This window comes from Mytilus californianus, unplaced genomic scaffold (assembly GCF_021869535.1).
Source record: "Mytilus californianus isolate M0D057914Y unplaced genomic scaffold, xbMytCali1.0.p SCAF_4, whole genome shotgun sequence".
In the NCBI taxonomy this organism is placed as follows: Eukaryota; Metazoa; Mollusca; class Bivalvia; order Mytilida; family Mytilidae; genus Mytilus; species Mytilus californianus.
The window spans coordinates 19272372-19295598 of record NW_026262690.1 but is presented as its reverse complement, the minus strand read 5'-3'; the positions used below and the strand labels follow the sequence as shown (position 1 = coordinate 19295598).

Here is a 23227-nt window from a genome sequence, read left to right as displayed (position 1 = left end):
ATTAGTTTATTCACTGATCAAAGTGTATCAATACTCATTCTAACATAAAAAAATGATTTAAATGAATTTCAATTTGGTGATTTGCTGTTTATTAATATTGATCTGATTTCTTGTCATCACTGTAATCAAGTCTGCTGAGATATAGCTTTTTGTACTGATGTGGTGTAAAGCTAACACCAATCAACCTTTAATTCTAATGCAATTATCTTGTTTTGATGGGTTTGATTGAATAAAGACTAGCGTAAAATTCTCAATTTATTGGTTTGGAACTAAGAGAAGCTACCATTTTGAATTCTGGAATTGTTTGATATGTGCAAACTGAAAAGTTACAAAACATTAAAGTGCCTGGTGTTTACATATGACACTGCAAGCAAACCTATGAAATATAAACTGTTAAGTTGCCAAAAAAGACAAATTTTCTTTTTATGAATTTTTACACTGAAATAATGACTAAATAGAATGATAGTTTACTGTGCAATAATAAATAGATAACTGTATTGTTCTTAAGCTTGGCCTACAAAAATTTAGTTTTACTGTTGCAAATATCTGTTTAGCTACATGTAGATCCTTCCTGCATCTGAAAATCAGCTTGTGACAGTCAAACCGACATTTTACACAAACCAAGCTTAAAATCAATACAGTTATCTCCTAATTAGACACAGTTTCTTTTCAAAATTCTGAAAAGTGCGAGTTATGTCTAAGAAAGATTAGTTGAAGTAACTTTAACTACAGACTGAGAAAAGATAATTTTCTTGAATAAATAAATCAACAAACAAAACATCAGTTAGAAATCATGTGTTTATCTGAAGAGACCTGGTGATCCATATCTTATAGTCATTTTATGTCTACTATGATTGTTGTGTCTGTTTCTTAGTTGGTGTTATGTCCATTCACTCACAGGTGAAGTCATAAGCTTGTCTTTTTAAATTTTTAGCCTTGTTTATTCCAAAAATAAGAAAAAAATATACAAATTTGGTTAAATCTAAAGCATAGATAAATTGTTAGGAAAGATGAGTATTGATACACACATACACTTAGCACCCAAAATTAAGATCAACAGACAGCATATTTATGTGGATCGACCTCTAGAATGAGACAGCATATTTATGTGGATCTACCTCTAGAATGAACTCTGTGGAATGACATGATCACATTTATGTGGATCTACCTCTAGAATGAACTCTGTGGAATGACATGATCACATTTATGTTGATCTACCTCTAGAATGAACTCTGTAGAATGACATAATCACATCATACCTGTTATATCGAATGGACTCTGTCTTAAATTATAATCTACCCATTGAAGAATGATCTTAAATTTACATTTTCAATACTAATTTTTCACTTGTTTAGAATCACAAGCTGTTTTTCATATGTGACTATTGCTTGATTTACCTTTGAATGAGTCAATTTTAGTTGTCATGGAGACCTTAATGTTAAATTTCGAATAAAACTAGTTTACCAAATGTGACCTTCAGAAGAACTAGATACAATGTAGCTTAGCAGTTTCTTATTTTTTATAATTTTGAAATGATGTGTATCCAGATAACAATGGCTATTAAAATATCGTGCAGTAGTCACTGTGAGTCAACACATAACTAAAACATCATTGTATGTTGTAGCATATTTATGGTGATAGCACATTTTTAGTTGTAATAATTTATTAACATTGCTTTTCTAATTTTCATTTGCATTTTATGTTTTATTGTATATATTGTGTATTTATTTAACATTTTAATTTAACAAATTTTCACACTGTATACCCATATAAAAGGTTGTTTAAGTTTCTCATCTGAATTCAAACGTCTTCCAAAATGGATTATTTATGAATTTTAAATTTGTTATAATAGAACTCAGAGAGAAACTAGACAATATTTTATTATGGGCCTTAGCCAATGAAATTGTTTTATTTCATTCTTTTCATGCTCTTCCTCCTGTGTGCTTTATAATTTGCTTTGGTCACCTGCATGTGGTGCTCATTTGCTTCAACATCTGCACCAATTTAACTATCGCCATGACAACTACAGTGCCACTGGTAGTAAACCCTGCTGAAGCTGGCGCCGCCCTGGTGACAGCCCCTGCGACCTTGATACCTACTAACGCACAAAGCGTAAATTACTTTGACCAGAATGGACAGGTAGTGTTGTGTAATGTGATTCTGCTAGGGACAACCAAGTAAGGGGGGACAGTAAGGGAAATTTGTTAACTTGATCTTTCAAATATTGGTAAGCTTTAGATGTACAATCACAAATATAAAAAGTATTAATCACAAAATCAATGCACCACTAACCACTTACTAATTGTACTAATATTCAACACATAATACAGTAGAGTTATCCAAACCTTAGAATTTTCTTTCTTAGCTAGATAGTATTCATATTAAGAAAATTAATTTTAAAGATGATGATTTGCTTTCTAATACAAAAAAAAACAAAGTGCTAGATTAGCTAGAGTAAAATGTAACTATCCAAATAAAAAAGCTTCAATGCTGGCCAGATATTCTTGCCACTGAATAATATAAACAATGACATTTCCATTTCGCAGTAGACAAAGGCAAGATAACTTACTTACTATGCTTCAAGGGAATAAGCAGTAATACTGTTCTTTTACCTGACAAATCCTTCATTTAGAAATGAAGAGATTATTTTAGACAAATTCCTTAAAGTTCAAAGCCTGTAAATTGTTAATAGATAATGAACTGGAATTTTATAATATTTTATCCCTTTACATAATAAATAATAAATTTCTATATAATTTCAATTTCAAAAATCTATTAAATGAGATCTTTGAAAGCACTGTGACCAATTTCACTAAAAATCTTTTAGAGAAAAAATACTCTTTTAAGTCATGAACATTTCAGTACAACTTTCTATCAATTTTTTGTCAAAAGTTTTTTTTTGTGAAAAGAGCCCCTGATGTTACAAATGACAAACTTCCTAATCTTCTTGATGTATTGGTGTATGCAGGCTATTATGCATGTAAACATGTTTATTTTTGTTATTTTTATTATTATTTACATTGCTTTTTCTGATCTTTTCTTTATTATATTTGTTCAGTTTTTTAGTTAAATTTACCAAATATAGCAGTTGTTGATTATGTTGTGATTTTCTGTGTATTCACTCTTGCAACCTGAAAAATACAGATCTAAAAATATCATTACAGCAAAGACAATGAAACAAATCCCTGAAACATAAAAGTATTCAATGAATGATCATTATATTTACTGCTGAAACAACAGAATATTTGACAGTAAGAAAAGTCCTTTTTGGGCTCCGGTGGATAGTTGTCTCATTCTAGTTTGGTCTATGGATAGTAGTCTCAGTTTCTTTTGGTCTCATTTGGATTGTAGTCTCTGTCTTCTTTGGTCTATGGGGGATAGTTTTCTCAGTCTCCTTTGGTCTCTGGTGGATAGTAGTCTCAGGCTTCTCCAGATTTCTGTGGATAATTGTCTCAGTTACTTTTATCTGTGATGCATAGAAGTCTCAGTCTCCTTTGATCTCCAGTGGATAATAGTCTCAATCTCCTTTGATGTCCAGTGAATTGATGTCTCAGTCTACTATTGTCTCTGAGGAATAGTAGTCTCAGTCTTTGGTGGATAGATGTCTCAGTTATTTTGGTCTCTGATGGAAAGTAGTCTCAGACACCTTTGGTCTTAATTGGATAATAGTCTCTGTTTATGGTGGATAGGATAGAAGTCTTATTTTGGTCTTGGATGGAAAATAGTCGCAGTCTCCTTTGGTCTCCAGTGGATAGAAGTCTCAGTTATTTTGGTCTTGGATGGAAAGTAGTCTTAGGTTCTTTAATGGATAATAATCTCGCTCTCAGATGGATAGATGTTTCAGTTATTTTGGTCTCAGATGGATACTAGTCTCAGTCTTCTTTGGTCTCTGGTATATAATAGTCTCACTCTCCTTTGGTGTCCTATGGATTGTAGTCTCAGTCTCCTTTTGTCTCTGATGGATAGAAGTCTAAGTCTCCGGTGGATAGAAGTCTCGGTTATTTTGGTCTCTGATGGAAAGAAGTCTCAGACACCTTTGGTCTCGAGTGGATAATAGTCTATGTCTACGGTGGATAGAAGTCTTATTTTGGTGTTGGATGGAAAGTAGTCTCAGTCTCCTTTGGTTTCAAGTGGATTATAGTCTCAGTCTACAGTAGATAGAAGTCTCAGTTATTTTATCAGTCTCCTTTAGTCTTGGGTGGATAGTAGTCACAATCTCCATTGGTCTCCAGTGGATAGTTATAACAGACTCCTTTGGCTTCAGTTGGACAGTTTTGGTCTCCTGTGGATAGGAGTCTCAGTCAACGTTGGTCTTAGATGGATAGTTGTATCAGTCTCCTTTGGTCTCTGGTAGATATTTTTCTCAGTCTTTGTTGGTTTATTGTTGTTAGTTGTCTCAATTTTATTTGGTATCCAGTGAATTGTTGTCTCTGATCCTTTAGTTTTCAGTGGAATGTAATCTCAGTCTCCTTTGATCCCGATAGATAGTAGACCATCCTTTTAGTCTTGGATGGACATTTGTTTCAGTCTATTTTGGTCTCCAGTGGATAGTAAAATCAGTCTCCTTTGGTTTATATTGGATAGTAGTATTGTCTCTTGTGGTCTCCAGTTGATAGTTGTCTCACTGGGTCTTCTTTGGTTGCTGTTGGATAGTTGTGTCATTGGCAATCTCTTTTAGATAGCTGTCTCGTGTGCAATCTCTTTTGGTCTCTGTTGGATAGTTGTCTCATTGGCAATTTCATTTGATCTGTTGAATAGTTGTCTCATTGGCGATCATACCACATCTCCTTATTTTTATATCAAGTCATTCAGAGGTATTTCAAACTTTTCACGATCCACAGATTACATGTCTATCCTTTGCTTAAACATTGCAAAAACTTTCTTAAAAATATCTTAGTACCAGTGACCATTTTCAGTTGTTGAGCTTTTTTACCATGCAAAAAAAAGTAGTTTGCATGAAAAAATGTTATCACAACAAAGAAAATTTTTTGATTCAGTAAATTGTAATGATTAATGCTATCAGGTTCAAATTAGGATAATAGCCTGCAAAAACATTATGTATACACGTATGAAGAATATTAATTTAGGACCAGGAAATTTTAAACACATAAGGATAACATTTCTGTCAAAAAGCAATAAATTGCTAGTTTCCACAGAATTTTAATTGATGAAACCTATCAACTTTCAAGTTTATTTGATATCCTTAAATGTTTTTTTCAATTTTTTGTCCTTAATCCTTGACAAGAAATATTAATAAGTGCTTCTTCATTTTCTGTTGAAGACAATTTTTATACATTATTACACATTTTAAACATTTTTGCATCCTAGGAAATCCTGATCCAAAGTTAATTGATTTGTATCTAAAGGTGATACATAATTATATTTCCAATAGAATTTTTGTTTGAGTTAATATTATCTTCTTTATTAATTTTTTATGAATACTAGAAAGATATTTTCTGGTGTATGACCTCAGATTTATTTCTGAGGATCTCTGACATATTAGGCTTTATTCTCATGCATTAGAATAACAGATGTATGTTTTATACCACAAGTTAAATCCAGTAACATAGCATTTATCATTAATCCAAGTCTAATTTTGAGTCCTTCACCATTTTAATGATTATCAAAAGCTTGTTCCTAGATGTTTAGTATTTTCTTACCAGGATTTTATTTACTTTCCTGAATCATAACATAGTTGTTAATTTTTTATCTGTGAGAGTATTTTTTACTTTTCCCTTATTATCTTTATCTGTTCAGATATTGCCAACAGGAGACATAGCTAATTGCTGCTACTCTCCTGAGATATAACTAATGGCCGCTTTAACCTCAACAGTTATTCCGGGAGACATAACTAATAGCTGCTTTACCCTCTAATCCAGTTCATTATCTGCTAACTAATTTTAAACAAGACAATTAATGCTAGACTATTTTAATAATTTGATTTGATATATATAAATTACAGGCTATTAAATGTATAAATTGTTTATTTTGCTGTTACAGTTACTGGACAGCCTCCCAGCATGCCGAGATTTTAGGTTAGGCCAATGTAATAGGCCAACATGCAAGTATGTGCATGTACTTGAAGGTGAGTTCTATGACTTTTTTAGGCCATTAAAATTAATTTATGTTTAACATCCTCATAGGTTTTGTGAAATATTTTGAAATATTTCTTAAGTTATGATTTTCAAATGCTATGTAAGAAAAACAGACCAAAGGAATCAGAATTGCTAGTTAAGGAAATATTTTCCATATTATTTTGTCTAAACTTTTGTTCAAAAAAAAAGTAGACAAATTTAAAGAAGTCATCCGCATATTATATTTTTTCTCCTTTTATTTAATTCTCTCATAGATTTCACAAAAGTCTGATGCTGTTAAATATAGACTATTTGAGGTGGTTTTATTTTCTTGTCTGTGACAAATGTCACAGAATGCAAGACATTAGGATGCTAATCCTGTGAAAACATTTTGTGTTAAGATGTACATTTCAGAACGTAGAATACCTGGATACCTCAATTCTTGTATACAGATACCTTAATCATTACTGAATGATACTATATCAACAAATGCTCGTAGTTAATAAAAGCAAATTCAAAAAGACTCTCTTTCATGGTTCAGAAGCTGCTTAAAAAAACTAAAAAAGAATTGCATGATTCTTTTGGAAGTTATTATGAATGTAATAAGACAACTGAGCTTGATACATGTATATAGAATTTATAGAGTTATTGTAAGGAAAAAATGTCCATCAGAAAGGGTTCACCTGACCTCGACCACATTCATGGATCAGTGATCAACATTAAATTTGAGCTGTCAAGTCTATTTTCCAGACACATGTACTTTAACCAAAAGGTCAACTATGTTTGGTGAATGGATTGATTTCGAAGTATACATGTCTCTCTGGCAGGGTTCATCTGACCTTTACCCTATCATCATGGTTCTTTGGTCAACATTTAGTTTTGTTGATAAGGTCGGCTTTTTAAATACTAAAAGCGAATGGTCAACTATATTTGGTGTATGGAATGATTTTAAGGTGAACATGTCAGTCTTGCAGGATTCATCTGACCTCAACATCATTTTCATGGATCATTTATAATGTTAAGTTTATGTGATACCTACAGTAAAACCTTTATCTAAAAGACTTTCAACTGAATCGTGATCAGTTAGGCAGGTGAGGCATTTTTGTCCTTTCTTAAAATATTGCAACGATAAATGCACACAATTTCTGAATTAATAGTAGTAACAAGTTACATTTCTAATCATAATAATATTGTTTTGTGTTAAAGTAAAAAAAAATTATTGCCTCTAAAATAAATTGTACTTTGTTTTACAGAATATGTTGAAGTTGTGGATGGAAAAGTTACAGTCTGTCGTGACTCTGTCAGAGGAAAATGCACACGTCCCATGTGCAAATATTATCATATTCCTGTAGAACTTCCACCTGCAAAATGACAGTGAAAGTTTCTTCCAAACATCCAAGTGATGTCAAACCTGTCTTTATTTTGTTTTAATTGACTATATGATTCCTGCCATTGGATAAAGAGTTGAATTGACTTGTTATACATTTTAACACAAGTGGCCATTTCATTAGAAAGGTGCTATTTAGATAATTCTTTATTGTTTGTCTCCGGTGACACACAAGTTAATGGTTGCCATATTATTTTCAGACACGTTCAACTACTTTACCAATGCTGAATTAAAATAATTTTCCCATGATGTATGGAAATAGTAATTCTATTAACATATTTGTTCAACTGTGCCATGTTTAGTTCTCCACACACATACACAATTTTGCTCAAACCTTCTATACAGTTTGATAATGTGTTCAGTATGATCTATCGGCTTGCAAGCCTTTGCTAATTCATACTACGCAAGATTTTTTAACAAGTAAGGGTTAGTTACGCATCTATACACAATTGTTACATAGCAATGCAGGATAGTATAAATAGAGAAGTATTCATTCACCATTGATTGGCTATAACAAAATATGTTTAGTAGTTAATCATTTCAAGATTGGGTTTTTTGTGTTCTTTACACAGATTAAAGAATTGATAAAATCAATATACCCACATTGAAGATGTAATTATTCAATAATTAGTCTAAAACTCTAATAACCATATTCATAGCAAACCATGGTGAGTGACCTACTTTTTTTTTAAACTGATGTGCGATAGTGAGCTAATTTATCAAGGAAAGTCCAATGCTTCAACATATGTCTTCATCACAAACTGCTAGCAAAATTCTGCTATCAGCTTTGTGTTAGTATTTTTCTACTTTGTTAATGAGTTACTTTAGTTTGAATATTTTGACCTTCACATCTTTATTTTAGAACAGTTGGCTAGTCCTACATGGGCTAGTTCATTGTTTTAAGGTAAGGATTGGAGAATTGTTGTAAATTATATTTTTTGATGAAAATGGTGCAATCATAAAATGCACATTAAAATAAAGTCATTTAACATTACAAACCCTTAGAATATAACATTATTGACAGTTACATTGAGACTCCATTGAGTTTGATAGCTTGTAAGCAATCAAAGGACTGTGAAAGAGATATATTTGATCATACCTAATGTCCAGTTTGCCTACACGCTGATAATTTCTATAAAATTCCTTCCCATCTGTATGTAAAAAGAAAGTTAATATTTTGTTTTTGATATAGTGAATTGTTAGTTTTATTTTTGACACTGTAATGTTAAATGACTTTATTGTGTTATTATTTGATATGAACAAGTTTTGTTTGAACGTTTTAATAAAATGTGCCATATAATGAAATGTTTTTTTGGTCCTCGTGTGACTTACAACCTACAACCAATTTCAACCATTTTCTGACTTCTTTACAATATTTTTGTGTTTTGTGGTGGTAGTCTTGTACAATGTATAGTGCTAATTTCTAAAGGTGTAAATATATTCATTACAAGTTGTACAGCATATCTTGGTTTATTTTATACAGATACAAAAATTATTTCTAAACACAAGTCTTTTATAAGTAATTTATTAATACCTATTATGATGTTATTTACTACAAAGTGATTTTAATAAAAAAAATCTTCTATATTTTCTTAAGAATTCATACACAATTTAGGATTTTAAAGATTTGGATTACTTTTGTACTTCTTATTGTAAAAATATACTAGTTAAGAAGAAAAAAAACAACATTTTTTAATCTGTGCAAAAGATGCTTGAAAGCTTCTGTTTTATAGTAAATTTTCTATGCAAGATTAGCAAACTGTAGGTCTGCTCATAGGTGAACAAAAAGTTTATTTTTACGCCCTCCCAAACGAAAAAGGAAAAGTTCCATTCTTTTTGTTTATCTTTATGCCAAATTATCTGTTTAATTTTGGTCAAGAAATTGAATTAAAAAAATTCAATACTACTTATTTCATGTAATGGATAAATTTTGTCTCAGTCATCTTACCCCCAAAATATTGTCTCTAGCAAAAAGAAATATTTCAAGTTTTTTGAGTGTTGTCCATTTGTTAACTTTTTTAAAATCTATTTGCATATAATTTCTTAGGAATATATAGTGCTGTACTTGCTGAAAATTTTCTGACGATTTTTTTATATCGAAGTGCCATAAATATGTCTTAGTTTTCAGTTCTATAAACATTTACAAAAATATGTCTTTTAAAGGTGTTTTTTTTTTGTTTGCCAAAACTTATATTAAAATCATGATCTCTTATAAAAGGTTTCTCTAGATAAGTAAATGAAGTAAATGGAAAAATTTTATTATGTTCAAAATAGTTTCATCAAATTTCAAGAGAGATGTAGTATTTCAAACTTAATATTTTATTAAAAATTTATTAAAACTTATATTTTTTATTTCCATGCAATTATTTAACAAAAAATCATTTTATTTTGAAATGATTATTTTTTTTTCTCATCTATTTCATTGATGCCATATCAACTTGTTACTTTCTCAATTGTTTACATGACAAACTGTTAAAATTATTTGTGATATTATAATGTTAGTGTGTAGTTTTAGTCATTTGTTAACAGTGGTTTTTAATAAGTGTCATCTTTTTTTCATTATTTTTAAATCCAATCTCTGCTATGTTTATTTTTTTAATATTAAATGAGACATGACACAGTTAAAATTAAAACCAAAGTCTTTCTAGCCCATCTGTATACTACGCAGGTTAACTAATGTGTTCTGTCTTTAGTTGGTGCTTTGTTACAAATTTTTCATTTCTATTTTTGTTTTTGTCTTTGTTAGATGCATTTAAAATGTGTCTTTACAATTTAATTTGCCGGATGAACACCCATGTTTTCAGAAGCCTTTAATATGTTTTCGAACTTTGAAAATAAGGAAATTGATACATTGACAATGCAGTTTTAAATTTATACAAAATTTTCTGTCAAGCCGATGATGTATTTGAAAGAAATTTTAATTTGAAAATGAATTTGAAACATAAAACTGCATGTTTAAAGGTAAAACAGACCAGGAATAAGTTGTGTCTCTCCTACCAGCATATTTTTTAAGTTTTAATTACTTTTTATTCTCAAGCAGAGATTGGATATTTCATTTGTATAAAACAAACTTGTTGAATGATCACATTATATTAGTCTTAAACGCTGTGTGTTAAACATGCAGCATGGAATGTGTTCTTTGTTGTATGAATGTTACCATAATTATTATGACATGTATATATATTTTTTGATTACTCCAATTCATGCATTGGTTATATGGATAGAAAAAAAGGAACATCAAATGTTCGCTTTCAAGATATTTTGGTGTAAAATTATAGAGATTTTGTCTCGGGCAAAGTTTTTTATATAAGAAATCCGAGAAGTCTAAGCTTGCATACCAGTAGTGTCAAACAATTAACGGTATGAACCATTATAAATGTAAATGGCTTTGTTTGCTTAAGTGTGAACAATTGAGGTGCAATTATCTATGTTTGAACAAGCTTGAAATGAATTGTGTTTAATTTTTTTTTCGTTAATTCAAATTTTTAGAAATAAGTAGTTTTTCAGTGTTTGATTTGTACAGCAAAATCACAAAATTCAGAAAAAAATATTAATTTATATTATTGGAGGGAATGTTGGAAAGATAATATTCCCTGTCAAGATTTGTTCTTGCATAGATAGAATCTCAATTGTTCAAAGAACTGTCAAACAGTTCTCTCAGCAAGTGCCCATCAGTATATTTAGCAGCTGCTTCTGAAAATGAAATTTTAATTGTGTGTTGTAATAGTTGGTCATCCAATCAGATTTGCTGTTTCAAAACTAAACAAATTGGAGCAGTTAAAAGATGGCAGGCCATTGGATTTTAGAATTACATCTAGTTGGATAAATCTGATTGGATTGTCAATAGCTAACTAAAATTGATTCAAAGAATGTGAAAATATCTTGGAAGGATTATCAATACTGGTTGTTAGGAATAATTATTCACGGCTTAATTTTTAACAACTTAAATGGTAAAATTATGCATGCCTTGTAGTTCATATCAGCAGCCATCATATTATATATCTTTGTCAGCCGGTGATGGTTTTATTTGAACTCACAAAAACAACATCATTTATTATTTACATAATGATTTTGTGCTAATTTTGCACACAGATCCACTTACAGAGCTATAACATGTAGAATTGCTTAAGCTTATTTGCTATAAATGCGTCCATAAGGACATCATGTTGCTTACAGTGTGTTGTTTGCTTTAGCTTGTAAAGGACTCTGAAAGAGAAGCATAAATAAATATATGATTTAGAATATAACCATTATACATACTAGTAAACTGTGTTGTGCTCTTTTTCTGCATGATCTCACTTCCTTTGTCCTTTTGCAGTGAGCTCCGGCTCAAGGTTTTAGAGTGTTCTTATATTTACACCTAGCAAGAATTTCCAGCCGACACGGCATCTTTTAGATGCATTGTGTCAACATTTGCCTTTAAATCAGCAGTCTTGGTATTCGAACAAAAGGCATATGTAGTGAAAACTAAATGCCTTTACTACAAAAGTAGGTCTCTCTTTTTTCTCTGAAATGTAATGTTTGTATGCAGAAATAACACAAGCAATTTAGAATGCTGGTTTATACTCGAAACTGGTCACTTTTTAATCCAACTTTATTTCAAGTCTGGCTATTTTTAATATCTAGATTAAGATTAAACTAAATCGACTAATTGCAAGAATATTTGTTCACACCATGCTGTGACCATGTTGGAGACATCATTGCAAATTATCAAAAATAACATCAAAACAAAACAAAAGATTCTATGATAAAGCATTGGTTTTCACTTTTGATAGGGCATTTAAGAATATGTGTTCAACTGAAAAGGAATATATTCATATATATTTCTGACCTGGCCCACAGACCAACACCAGAACTGCATTTATATAATGCCTTTTGTTTGAATACCATCAGTTCTTTTCTCTGTTCATTAACTTAGAATGTGGAAAGCTTTGGAACAAATGGTGTAGATTTCCTGTTTAAAACAGTAGCTGGTGCAATGTGTGTGTCGGTTTGTTGGTAATAATATTATTTGCAAGTCACAATTTGAAGACACATTGACTAAAAATTGGTCTTCTTAGATTTGGTGCTAAGTTTCATGTGTGTATTTCTACAAATGTTCGGAATTGACCCGGTGTCCATGTTCAAATTCATAAATTTGTATAATATATTTCCTTTTATAAAAAGAGTCATAATAAAATTTAGTTCGCACATTAGTTACAGATAGTCTTTGGTCAGATTGTATGCTGGATAAATCCAGTGTTTCCCTTCTGTGCTGAAGGTAAAGTAGCCCCGAGACCCTTGAGCTACAATTTTCTACGTACAGTACAGGATAATATTGCACTGTGAAAGGAAAGTTTGCGGTGGCACTTAGAAGGTACTTTGGGAAATGCTTATTTTTTTCTTGTAACTTGCTGCTGGCGCGCAGAAAAGCTTTTAAAGATTTGCTTTTAATACCAGCTATGTATTACATGCATTTATGTTAAAACATTTTGCTCACTCTCAATTGATACTTCTGGCAGTGTCGCCTAAATTAATCTTGCCAAAATTATAACCACGTGTTCATCAGTAGAGGGCCCACCGATTAGCTTTGTAGTGGTGCTATTTTATTGGTTCAGTAGCTTAAAGATATTTTGTAAAAATCTTCAATATTCCAAAATGATCTCAGAAGTTTTATATCTTTATTTGTTTAGTTGAATCTCTATGTGTTTATGTTCAGTTCCCAAAATATTTCCTGGGTGCCAACGAAGGAAGAAAAAGTTGTGAATATCTGCAGTCGGAAGGCTAGCAAACAAGGGCAATGCCACGCTTAAAAGGCTTACACCTGCAACCAATCAAATGTAGGATTGGCAATTAGCCCAGGATAGTTGAATGTTTACCCAGCATGCATTTCAGTAGGTTGCACTTGACATGCTGGCACCTTTCTGTTGTAGATGTTATTGTAAGACCAAAGACGTGTCTTCCAGTGTACTTGTCAAAGACCCGAGTCAGACTCGGTATATTTTTCGTTGTTAATTTATCTGAATCATTGTTTATGATTTTTGTTAAGATTATTGTGTACATAATTATTTTGGTTAATGGATATCTTTTTTTTAATTAAACCAAAACGGTAGTGATTAATTTTTTCACTTTTCATTTTTTTTTCACGGAAGTTTTTCCAAATCGTCACCAAGTGATGTACAAATTTAATCGTTCTTAATATATAAAATTTAAAGTGATTTAAACTGCCTTTTTAGATTATTTAGTGCCATTACTCGTTGAAATGAATAGACCACTGTGCGCTTTAAAATGCTGTTAAGTTTTGACACTGATCAATAAAGTAGGTTCTAAAACCGGTAAATGAAAGCGATCGCTACTCGGACTGTTATGTTTTCTCTCAGACTGATAGAAAACAATATTTGAAATTCCCTCAAACTATATGTCACAATTGACTGGTTACACCTTTATTTGCAAAGGCTATCTTCATTTGTAATCCAGGTCTTAATGAGTGAGCAAAATTAGTCACGTTCGTTCAAGTGTAGTATACCCCAAACAACTCTTTTGTAATACAAAAGGATGGCTTATTGAAGGTTCCATTTACTTTACTGCATAAATGTAAATCTTGAACTAGGAGTAGGCGGCATTTTGTGTCCTACACTCGATTTTCATGTCAAATTTCTGGTCTTGGGTAAAACTATACCAAATGAGTCGATCTAGAAAGATGTTCCGATTTGTCTCTCTACAGATTTATAATAAAAAATAAAATGTACTCAATGTCGACGTATTCAACATCTAAATATACTTGCACCATTAAGGGACATTATAATAGATGCAACGATAAGTTGTCAGCTTTGAATAGCAGTTACTTAACTTGGATTCTATACAGTAGAGCTTCTAGACAAAAATTCTTGAGCGCACATATTTGCAAAACTCAAGTCAATACTATCATGATCTTTGAACCGAAAAACGAAATAAAAATGTAATTGTTCAATACAGTTTTTTGCAAATTAGCATTACATAGATCTGGATTTGCTTTTTCGAAAATAAAAAAAATAGTTACTGTAAATTCAGAAATTATAGCGAGGTTTTTATTAATGCGAATAATGTGATTGAGTGAGTATCGCAATAATAAGAACTCGCATTCTGATATCTGATATAAAAAACTGTATGCAGATTTTCCTGAATAATTAATCTCTCATGTTTGTCCTTTCCACAAAAATCGCATTAATGAATGCACGCAATAATTTCTGAATTTACAGTAGATGAATTCCTTGCACTCGATGCGAGTTTATGATAAAGACCCTAATCAGGAAAGGGGACCTAAAATAATATTACGTCCCAGTCTGGCAAGCTCGTGATATATATATATATATATATATATATATATTGGACAAATGACAATTAATGTTTGCTTTATTAGCACTTCTCTTAATCAGCTTCTATGTTGAGCGAACGATAATATCAGTATAGTTACATTTTACGTTATACATTTCATTTTGTGTCCTTTTTCGCGTCAGCGTTTAAAAAATATCGATCGCTTAAGAAATCAAATCAAATCTAAAATTCTTTTCGAAGTCGGCGTGTCATATAAAAATAACATAGGATCTTTTGAGCTTTGATAATCGTCACATGCATACATATACGCAAGACATACAAAGAGAGGCGAAAGATAACAAAAGTATACCCAAACTTATTAGTCGAAAAAAACTGACAATGCCAAGGCAAAAATCGAAAAACGACCAATAGACAAACAACAGTATACAAAACACATAATAGAAAACCAAAGACTGAACAACAGAAAACACCACAAAAAAACTGGTGCACCGGACGGGTAAGCAGATCCTGCTCCATATGTGAAACCCGTCGTGTGCCTCTTGTAAAATCGAGGAAAAAGGGACGTGATTGTGGTTACAACAATTGGAATATATCCGCCATCATCTGTGAAACAAATATTCCATAACGGTCAACCAAATCATGATGGCGTCCGTAAAACTTTCTAAGGGTTGCTTTCAAACTCACCATTTGAAACTCTTGGTTTAATGGCTTCCTTGATAGCAACAACACTCTATCAAGGAAATCATGATACGAAATGCAAGCTCCGGAATATCGTATCCACTGGGAGATACTCCATATACAGGCGCTGCTGGAATGTTGCTACATAGAAATGGAAGGTTCAGAATTTGGAAGCTGAAATGACCTCATTTGTTGGAAAGTTTTGTTCTCAACCGACTCTCATTGTTAATTTCTAGATGTAAGTCTAAGATATGACGCAGACTTGACTGTATCTGTGATATCCTTTATTTCAAGTTCGATGGGTTAGATGCGTTCAAACTTATTAGGTGGGAGGACATCATCTGTATAGCGAAACATGAAGTAAGGATAATGCTAGCTTCATTTGCTTCTTTTTATTCTTTCTAAGAAGCTCTTGCATAAAGTCAGCCTCATATGAATAAATGAACAAGTCAGCAAGAAGAGGAGCACAGTTGGTTCCCAAGGGAATTCTGATAGTTTCTTGAAAATTATCTGTATACCAAAACATGAAGTAAGGATAATGGTAGCTTCTTTTGCCTCTTTTTTATTCTTTCTAAGAAGCTCTTGCATATAATCAGCTTCATATGAATAAATGAGCAAGTCGTCAAGAAGAGGAGCACAGTAGGTTCCCATGGGAATTCGGCTAGTTTCTTGAAAATCTCGTTCTCCAAACGTAACGAATTTGTTGCTAATCAGGAAATCAACCATCTTGATAATGTCAATATTAGAGACTTTTTTGTTTGAATCAGAGTTATTTATACAAAGTACGATTTATCCATCCATATGACAGGATACTTGTATCTACGTTGGCCATTCTTATTTATGAATCAAAGCAAGGCCTATTCTTTCAATATGTCTTTTAATTTAGAATGTGGAATACTTCGGTAAGGGTAGAAAGTATGAAACAAAGCAAGGCCTATTCTTTCAATATGTCTTTTAATTTGGAATGTGGAATACTTCGGTAAGGGTAGAAAAGTCAAATATTTAAATACTATTGCAAGAGGAAAGAGACTTATATTGTATGTACTCTAAAAGATCTGTGGATTTTTTTTGTATCCACATCTTATTCACGCCGCCTCTGAAGAACGTAGTTCCACAATAACTCTAAAGCCCGGCTTTGATTGCTGATAAGGTTGATGTTAATAATTCAGTAAAAGGTTTTGTGGAACACATGGAATAGCAAGCAATATAACGTTGTTTGAAACAACACATGTGTAATTTAGGTATCCAATACAGTAAATGAAGATCCAGTTCTTTATCTTCCGTTGAAATTCCAAAGGACCATAGAACAGACCTATGACTATACAGGATTTCCTCCTTAGTAAGTGTCGTGGGGTATATGGTGGGTTTCCAAGTGAATTGTCAATACATAATTCCTTTATCAAGCAGTTTGTGTAATGTGATTTACACACAGAAACGATGTTGTTTTGGGCTTTTTCTGCTGGGACAATAACATATTTGCCATGTAGGTACGAAAGGTGTTTAGCAACATTTGAGTCTTTAAAGATCGGTATAGCATCTGTATACATAGACCCATATTAATTCTAGTTTGTATCAACGACCTCAAAGCCTTAACCCATTTGGAAAGAGTATTGTATGTCTTACTGTTTGCGTTTAGCATATTGCCTGTCATTATCCTCGACTGAATCCATCAGTATTTTGAAGTTGTGTTTCTATTTGGTTGATTTGGGGTAACGATATTTCAGGCCTTTAAATGACACATATCGGAAAAAAGTGTTATTGGTAATGTTCAGGTCAGCAGTAATAACATGGCAAACCGGAATATATATGAATGGGGAACTAGCACAGGTGCAATCAGGGAGTTTAGACCTATTGAAATCCTGCAACATGTGTTTGTAAATGAACATTTTGTTTGCAATTAGTTTTGTATAGGCGTTAGAGATGATAGGTACACACCGATCTCTAAAGTAGGGATGCATTTTCGAGTGAATAAATTTATGATGAACGATATTGCCTAAGTTGATTACATCGATATTTTTAAATGCAAAGGAAAGTTTTAGAAAGGACCTTTTCTCCTTTTCATCTTTTCCAAAACCGATCTGAAAAGTCTGTGACTGGCAATATCCGTGATGATAGCTGTAAGTTTGTATTGGTTTGAAAGGGGTTTGTAATGGTGGTTTCCAAACATAAGTTCAGAGAAACATACGTACAAGGAATCAGGTTTTGATAAACCTTTGTACGAATGTGATAAATACCCAACAACTTTTTTTATAGAATGGCAGACGGTCGTTTATATAGAGACATCACGGAGAGTAGGTGATGTATAATGACGATGACCATAACTACGTCTACGTTCAGGAGCAGAGTTTGAAATATGGAGTTGAAATTAATAATACACAACACTGATATTACAGGATAAAGTCCATTAAACATATCTATTATGCACAAATCAAAAATGGGCTTTGCTCATTGTTGAAGGTCGTACGGTGACCTATAGTTGTTAATTTCGTTTTCATTTGGTCTCTTGTGGAGAGTTGTTTCATTGGCAATCTTACCACATCTTCTTATTTCTATTAGTTAAATAAGATGTGCACAGTAATTTACCTTCTATAAGCTATTAAAGCAGCAACAACAAAAAACCAAAGCAACTTACGGTAATTATAAAAACAAATAGAAGAAGAATGTGTCTGAGGACACGAACTTTGCAATTTTCCAAATTAAAAAGGGCATAACTCTAGAAAAATAAATGACTCACAGTGTGGTGTATTTCTTAGCATTGTGTATGAGTTTCATTAAATTTGCATCAGGCAAACTTGAGTTAGAATACGGAAACTAAAATGTGACGGACGGAAAGACAAAAGAACAGAAAGACGGGCGGTCAAGGGTAACACTTAATGCCTCCTTCACCTACGGTGGAGGCATTACTAAACATGTTTTGGTGGAAGTTTAATATAAATAACAATACTATATAGTTGAAAACAGCAACATAATAAACAAACAAAACACAATGATAGACAACGGCTACGAAAGAAAAATTAAACATAAAGCGTCAAGATTAAGTTTCAGGATATAAACAACCTTTATACATGGTCGAGAAATACAATATTAATTGCACCCGCTACGAAACATAAGGATTACGTTGCTTAATACCCAGGCACTGGCACAGGAAATTGTTCTCTCGTATACACTTTTTATATGCATCTAAAATTGAGAATGGAAACAAGGAATGTGTCAAAGAGACAACAACCCGACTAAAGAGCAGAAAACAGCCCAAGGCCACCAATGGGTCTTCAAAACAGCGAGAAAACCCCGCACCCGGATGCGGGCTTCAGGTGGCCCCTAAACAAAAATGTGTACTAGTTCATAGAAAATGGACGTCACACTAAACTCCGAAACATATAAATGAACCGAAATAAAAAAAAAACATACAAGACTAACAATGGCCAGAGGTTCCTGACTTGGGACAGGCGCAAAAATGCGGCGGGGTTTAACATGTTTTGTGAGATCACAACCCTCCCTCTATACCTCTAGCCAATGTAGAATAAACAAACACACAGCAATACGCACAGTAAAATTCAGTTTAAAAGAAGTCCGAGTCCGATGTTAGAATAGGTAACAGAAGAAACTAAGCAAAATTATTACATAAATTAACAGAGGACTACTAGCAGTTACTGACATGCCAGCTCTAGACCTTAATTAAACTGACTGAAAGATTATGTTTTCATCATATGAAAACAAGCACAATCCCTCCCGTTAGGGGTTTAGTATCATACCATCATAAAATATACGAGAAGAACATAACCCGTATCATGTCAACAACTGGTTTTAGAATAAATGTGTTTATTTCTGATGCAAAGACCCTATGAGTGTATCAATATTAATTCCAAAAAATGCCATCTTTAATTACCTGACAACAGTATCGTAACTATATCCCTTCTAAATAAGTCTGTTAAAAGATTTGGTTAGCTTTTGAGGTGAATGACGACATTTTTGTGCTTTGTATAAAATATTACCATAAAAGATTGGATGTGAAATACCTGAACGTATAAAATATCTGCACGTTGATTTATATTTACGAATGATGTCCTTGTACCGATGATAAAATTTAGTAAATGTTTTGACAAGTTTGTGATATCGAAAACCCTGGTGTAATAATTTTTAAGTAATACAGAGATTTCTTTCGTTAAAATCAAATACGTTGTTACATACACGAGCGAATCGAACAAGTTGAGATATGGATACTATAAACCACTATGTTGAGTGGTACCTGTTCTGACCATCGATATAAACAAAGCAGTATTTTTTTTTTCATAAATCAAAGTCAATTTTATATTGAAAAACCCCATCAATATGTACAAAAGAGGTGTTCTGTAAGGGAAAATTTCCCGAACAAAGATTATCTTTGCAATTTCATGAGGAAGAACAACTAGAATCGTCACTACATAAGGTCACGTTCACTCTCACAAATTGGTTGACCGATATGATGTGTCTGTGTCTAAACTCGCTAGTGACTTGGGTTTTAGATCTTACATAGTCGTCTGATCTGTTATTTAATAGATTGTGACAATTTTGACAGATTGAGAACTCCCATGGCGGGTGATGTATGTATAAGAAGGACACATTCACCCTGTCGACGAACCCGGTCTTGCTCCTTTTGATGTTCATTCGATACCCTCAGTTTTAATTTGTTATCTTGATTTGTCTTTTCCTAATCGATAAAAGAGATTTGAACATCGGTAAACTACTGACGCCTTAATATTGTCCTTCCTATGGAATTGAATAAAGGAGAGAGTACAAGAAAAAAATAATTGCATGGAGTGAACAGGTTTTAGTAATTTAGATTTTTGTCAGAACTATTACAAAGTAATTGTAGAAGTCCAAATAAAAAGATTTTTCGTAAATAGCACAATACCACCTAACGCTGATCTAACGATATGCGCTATGGTAGCTTGTTGATGATAAGTTGGTAATATAAGAAAGGAATAATCAATAACACGTCGTAATAAATTTGGTTCGTCCGAAATGCTGTTCTTGATGTACTGAATTCACCAGGAACGCCCAAATCCACAAATGTAACAGCCAAGCAAGTATCAGTACGTCAGGATATATAAAACACGAAGGGACATAAACAGAATAGCGAAAACCTTCAAAAGTCTAAGTCTTCCCTTTGGGAGTTAAAACTTTTATTCTTTTTTTATTTATTCTAAATATTTACCGGAAAATTTTCGAAATGTATGTTGTTTAACTTGTGTATGGCGATGTACTTGCTTCTTGGCTTATGCTACTCTCGTGGAATATCATTCCACCGTCAGCGGTATCGACTCTTTGATAAGGGCTAGTAGATAATAACACAAATAAAACAATGACTGACTCCTAATAAAAAATTCTCGCTTTTATAATAGAATAAGTAAGTATAGATTGGCTGCTAAAACATGATATCATTTATACTGGTCTCTGTGATGAGTTTATCGGTATATACAGTACAACGATTGATTAATTTATTGTTTGACAGCATTCCTGAATATGATCCATTGTTCTATCATGTTATTTTCTAAATGTGTTATTTTGCGAAAGCAAACAATTCACATGCAGTTCTCAGTTCTTTGACGGTACTTTTGGAGTTAAAGTGCATGTTAACGGATTAAACGGCCTCGGTGGTTGTACGTTGTCGTAACGTGTATGATGTTTACTTATATTTCTCTTTCGTTCATCTCTTGTGTTTACTTAAGGGGGTTTATGACTAGGTCTTCGTTTGGACACAAGTTTGTTCAATGTTTGTACATGTAATTAGAAAAAGCATGTGCCACCTGCTTTAGAACAACTGATTGGTAAAATCATTCCCTATTCTAGGCAATTGTCATAGTTTCACTCTCCTCTTTCAAAGCTGACTTCTTTTCAGCCAGACAATTTCACTTCTCTAATAAATTATATCCCTTTTCTATTGTTTGCTTTTATATTGACGCAATTTACTTTTATCAAGGAGGCCTCAAAGGATTTTTCACTATAATGTGATCGAGTAAACGAATAAAGTCCATTTGTCTTGTTGTTTGGTAGTTTATTTACCGTTCTAATGAGAATCAAATTCTGAACAAGGATCGATGTTGTTTAGGTTAAACTGTGGTCTCATTTTGATCTCTGATGCTTCGGAAGGATAATCAGATCCTACTCCACATGTGGCACCTGTCGCTTTGCTCATGTAAGTACAGTCACGGTGATAATTCTAATTATGTAGGTCACATTCGAGGGAAAGTGCACGGTATTGTCGTTACTACCATTGGAACATATCCGTTGTCATCTGTCAAACAGTTATTCCAACATTGATATTTATCAGAAAACATGATGCAACGTTTGGGATGTTCGGTAACTATTTTACGAGAAACAATGTAAGTTTGTATAAATTAAGGCGACAGTAGCTTACTGATGTTCAAATTTCAAGTAGTGACAGATCAAGCTAAAAAATAAAACTGATTGAATACTAACAAGATCTCAATAGAGAGCAATACCGGGTGTGTCGTCAGAAAATGAACTCATGGATCGGATTTTTTGGTATGATTTGCTTTAATGATATATGTACATGTCTAGTCGTGATACTTTCATCAAGGTTTAGAGACCAGTGAGCGATTTATGACGGGGGTGACACACTTTTGGGATGTGGGATATAGGGGGTAAAAACAGTGGGATCTGGGAAAAAGAAGGAAGTGGGATATATGACCATGATGTGGGATGTGGGGAAAACCCACAAAAAAGAAAAAAGAATGGTGAAATGCATGAATGGTCATGGTGTGTTTGATTGATGGTGTTATTGTTCCTGAAATTAAGCATGAAGTTATATCAACAAAGATGGTTGAAAACTTGTTTTCCTTGATGCGAGACAGAGTCGTTACTCCAGATACAATTGAATTTTCTGTTTCGTTCTCTTCAGTATGTGCAGAACTATGAAAAAAACCACATCTTTGCCATATCTATACTTCACGAATCCAGATTCTTATTCTACGAACGCCCTGAAAGATTGGTGCCTTTTAAGGCAGTTGTGAAAATGCCAAAAATCAAAGAAATCAAAATCACTCAAACTGATAGAACACTCTTGGATGATTACAGGAAGAAATATCTGCAAAGCGTAAAACAACTCTCTATTAGACAACAGAACACCAAATTCAAAGTAGGAACACTTCCATCGTATGCATATCAGAAAGAGACACAAAGTGTTGATACAATTGATTGACTTTGAAAAATTGTTGATTGATGAAAAAGAACCTGGTGAACAAGCATCATTTATAATGTTTCCAACTGGAACATTGTTACTTCTGTCTGTTGAAGTGTGGAATCTAATCAACAATAAAAAAGAAAGAAGGATATGCGACTTAATCATATGCAAAACCACTATAGAAACACCTGTTGGATCGGACGATGTACGTGGGGATATGTTTGTAAATTCTCCAGGAAACCCCTTTATTTTTGAAACTATTAACTGTTTGACAATTAGCATAGACCATGTGGTGAAGGAACTATATCTGAATTGACAGATAAATATTAAATCAAATCAAATAAGTATATCTGAACTTCTTTACGAGGAACTTATTGGAAAACCCCAGGAAAAAAACAGCAGTGCAGACGAACAGGATGAAGACATCACATCAACGCAGTTATGGGGATAACACAATCTTCCGGGACACGACAAAGACGGACACCAAGTTATTTAAAAGACTATATATATTATCTTGTCCTGGAAGATTGTTATATCTCCATATCTGTGTTGCTGTCTTCATCGTGTTTGAATTTACTGCTTTTTTTGTACAGATGTTTTCCAATAAAAGTC

The 23227-nt window shown here is 32.7% G+C and overlaps 1 protein-coding gene across 20 annotated transcripts in view; it reads left to right on the top strand.

Moving 5' to 3' along the window:
- The window catches only part of LOC127737623 (muscleblind-like protein 2a), a 177089-nt gene extending 163425 nt beyond the window's left edge, over positions 1 to 13664 (top strand). For all 20 annotated transcript variants that reach the window (XM_052248463.1, XM_052248465.1, XM_052248461.1 and 17 more), the window contains 2 exons: positions 6001 to 6085; positions 7328 to 13664. In XM_052248463.1, the coding sequence (XP_052104423.1) occupies positions 6001 to 6035 (35 nt within the window). In that variant the 3' untranslated portion in view covers positions 6036 to 6085; positions 7328 to 13664. The remainder of the gene's footprint in view (positions 1 to 6000; positions 6086 to 7327) is intronic.
- Positions 13665 to 23227: the final 9563 nt, after the last annotated feature.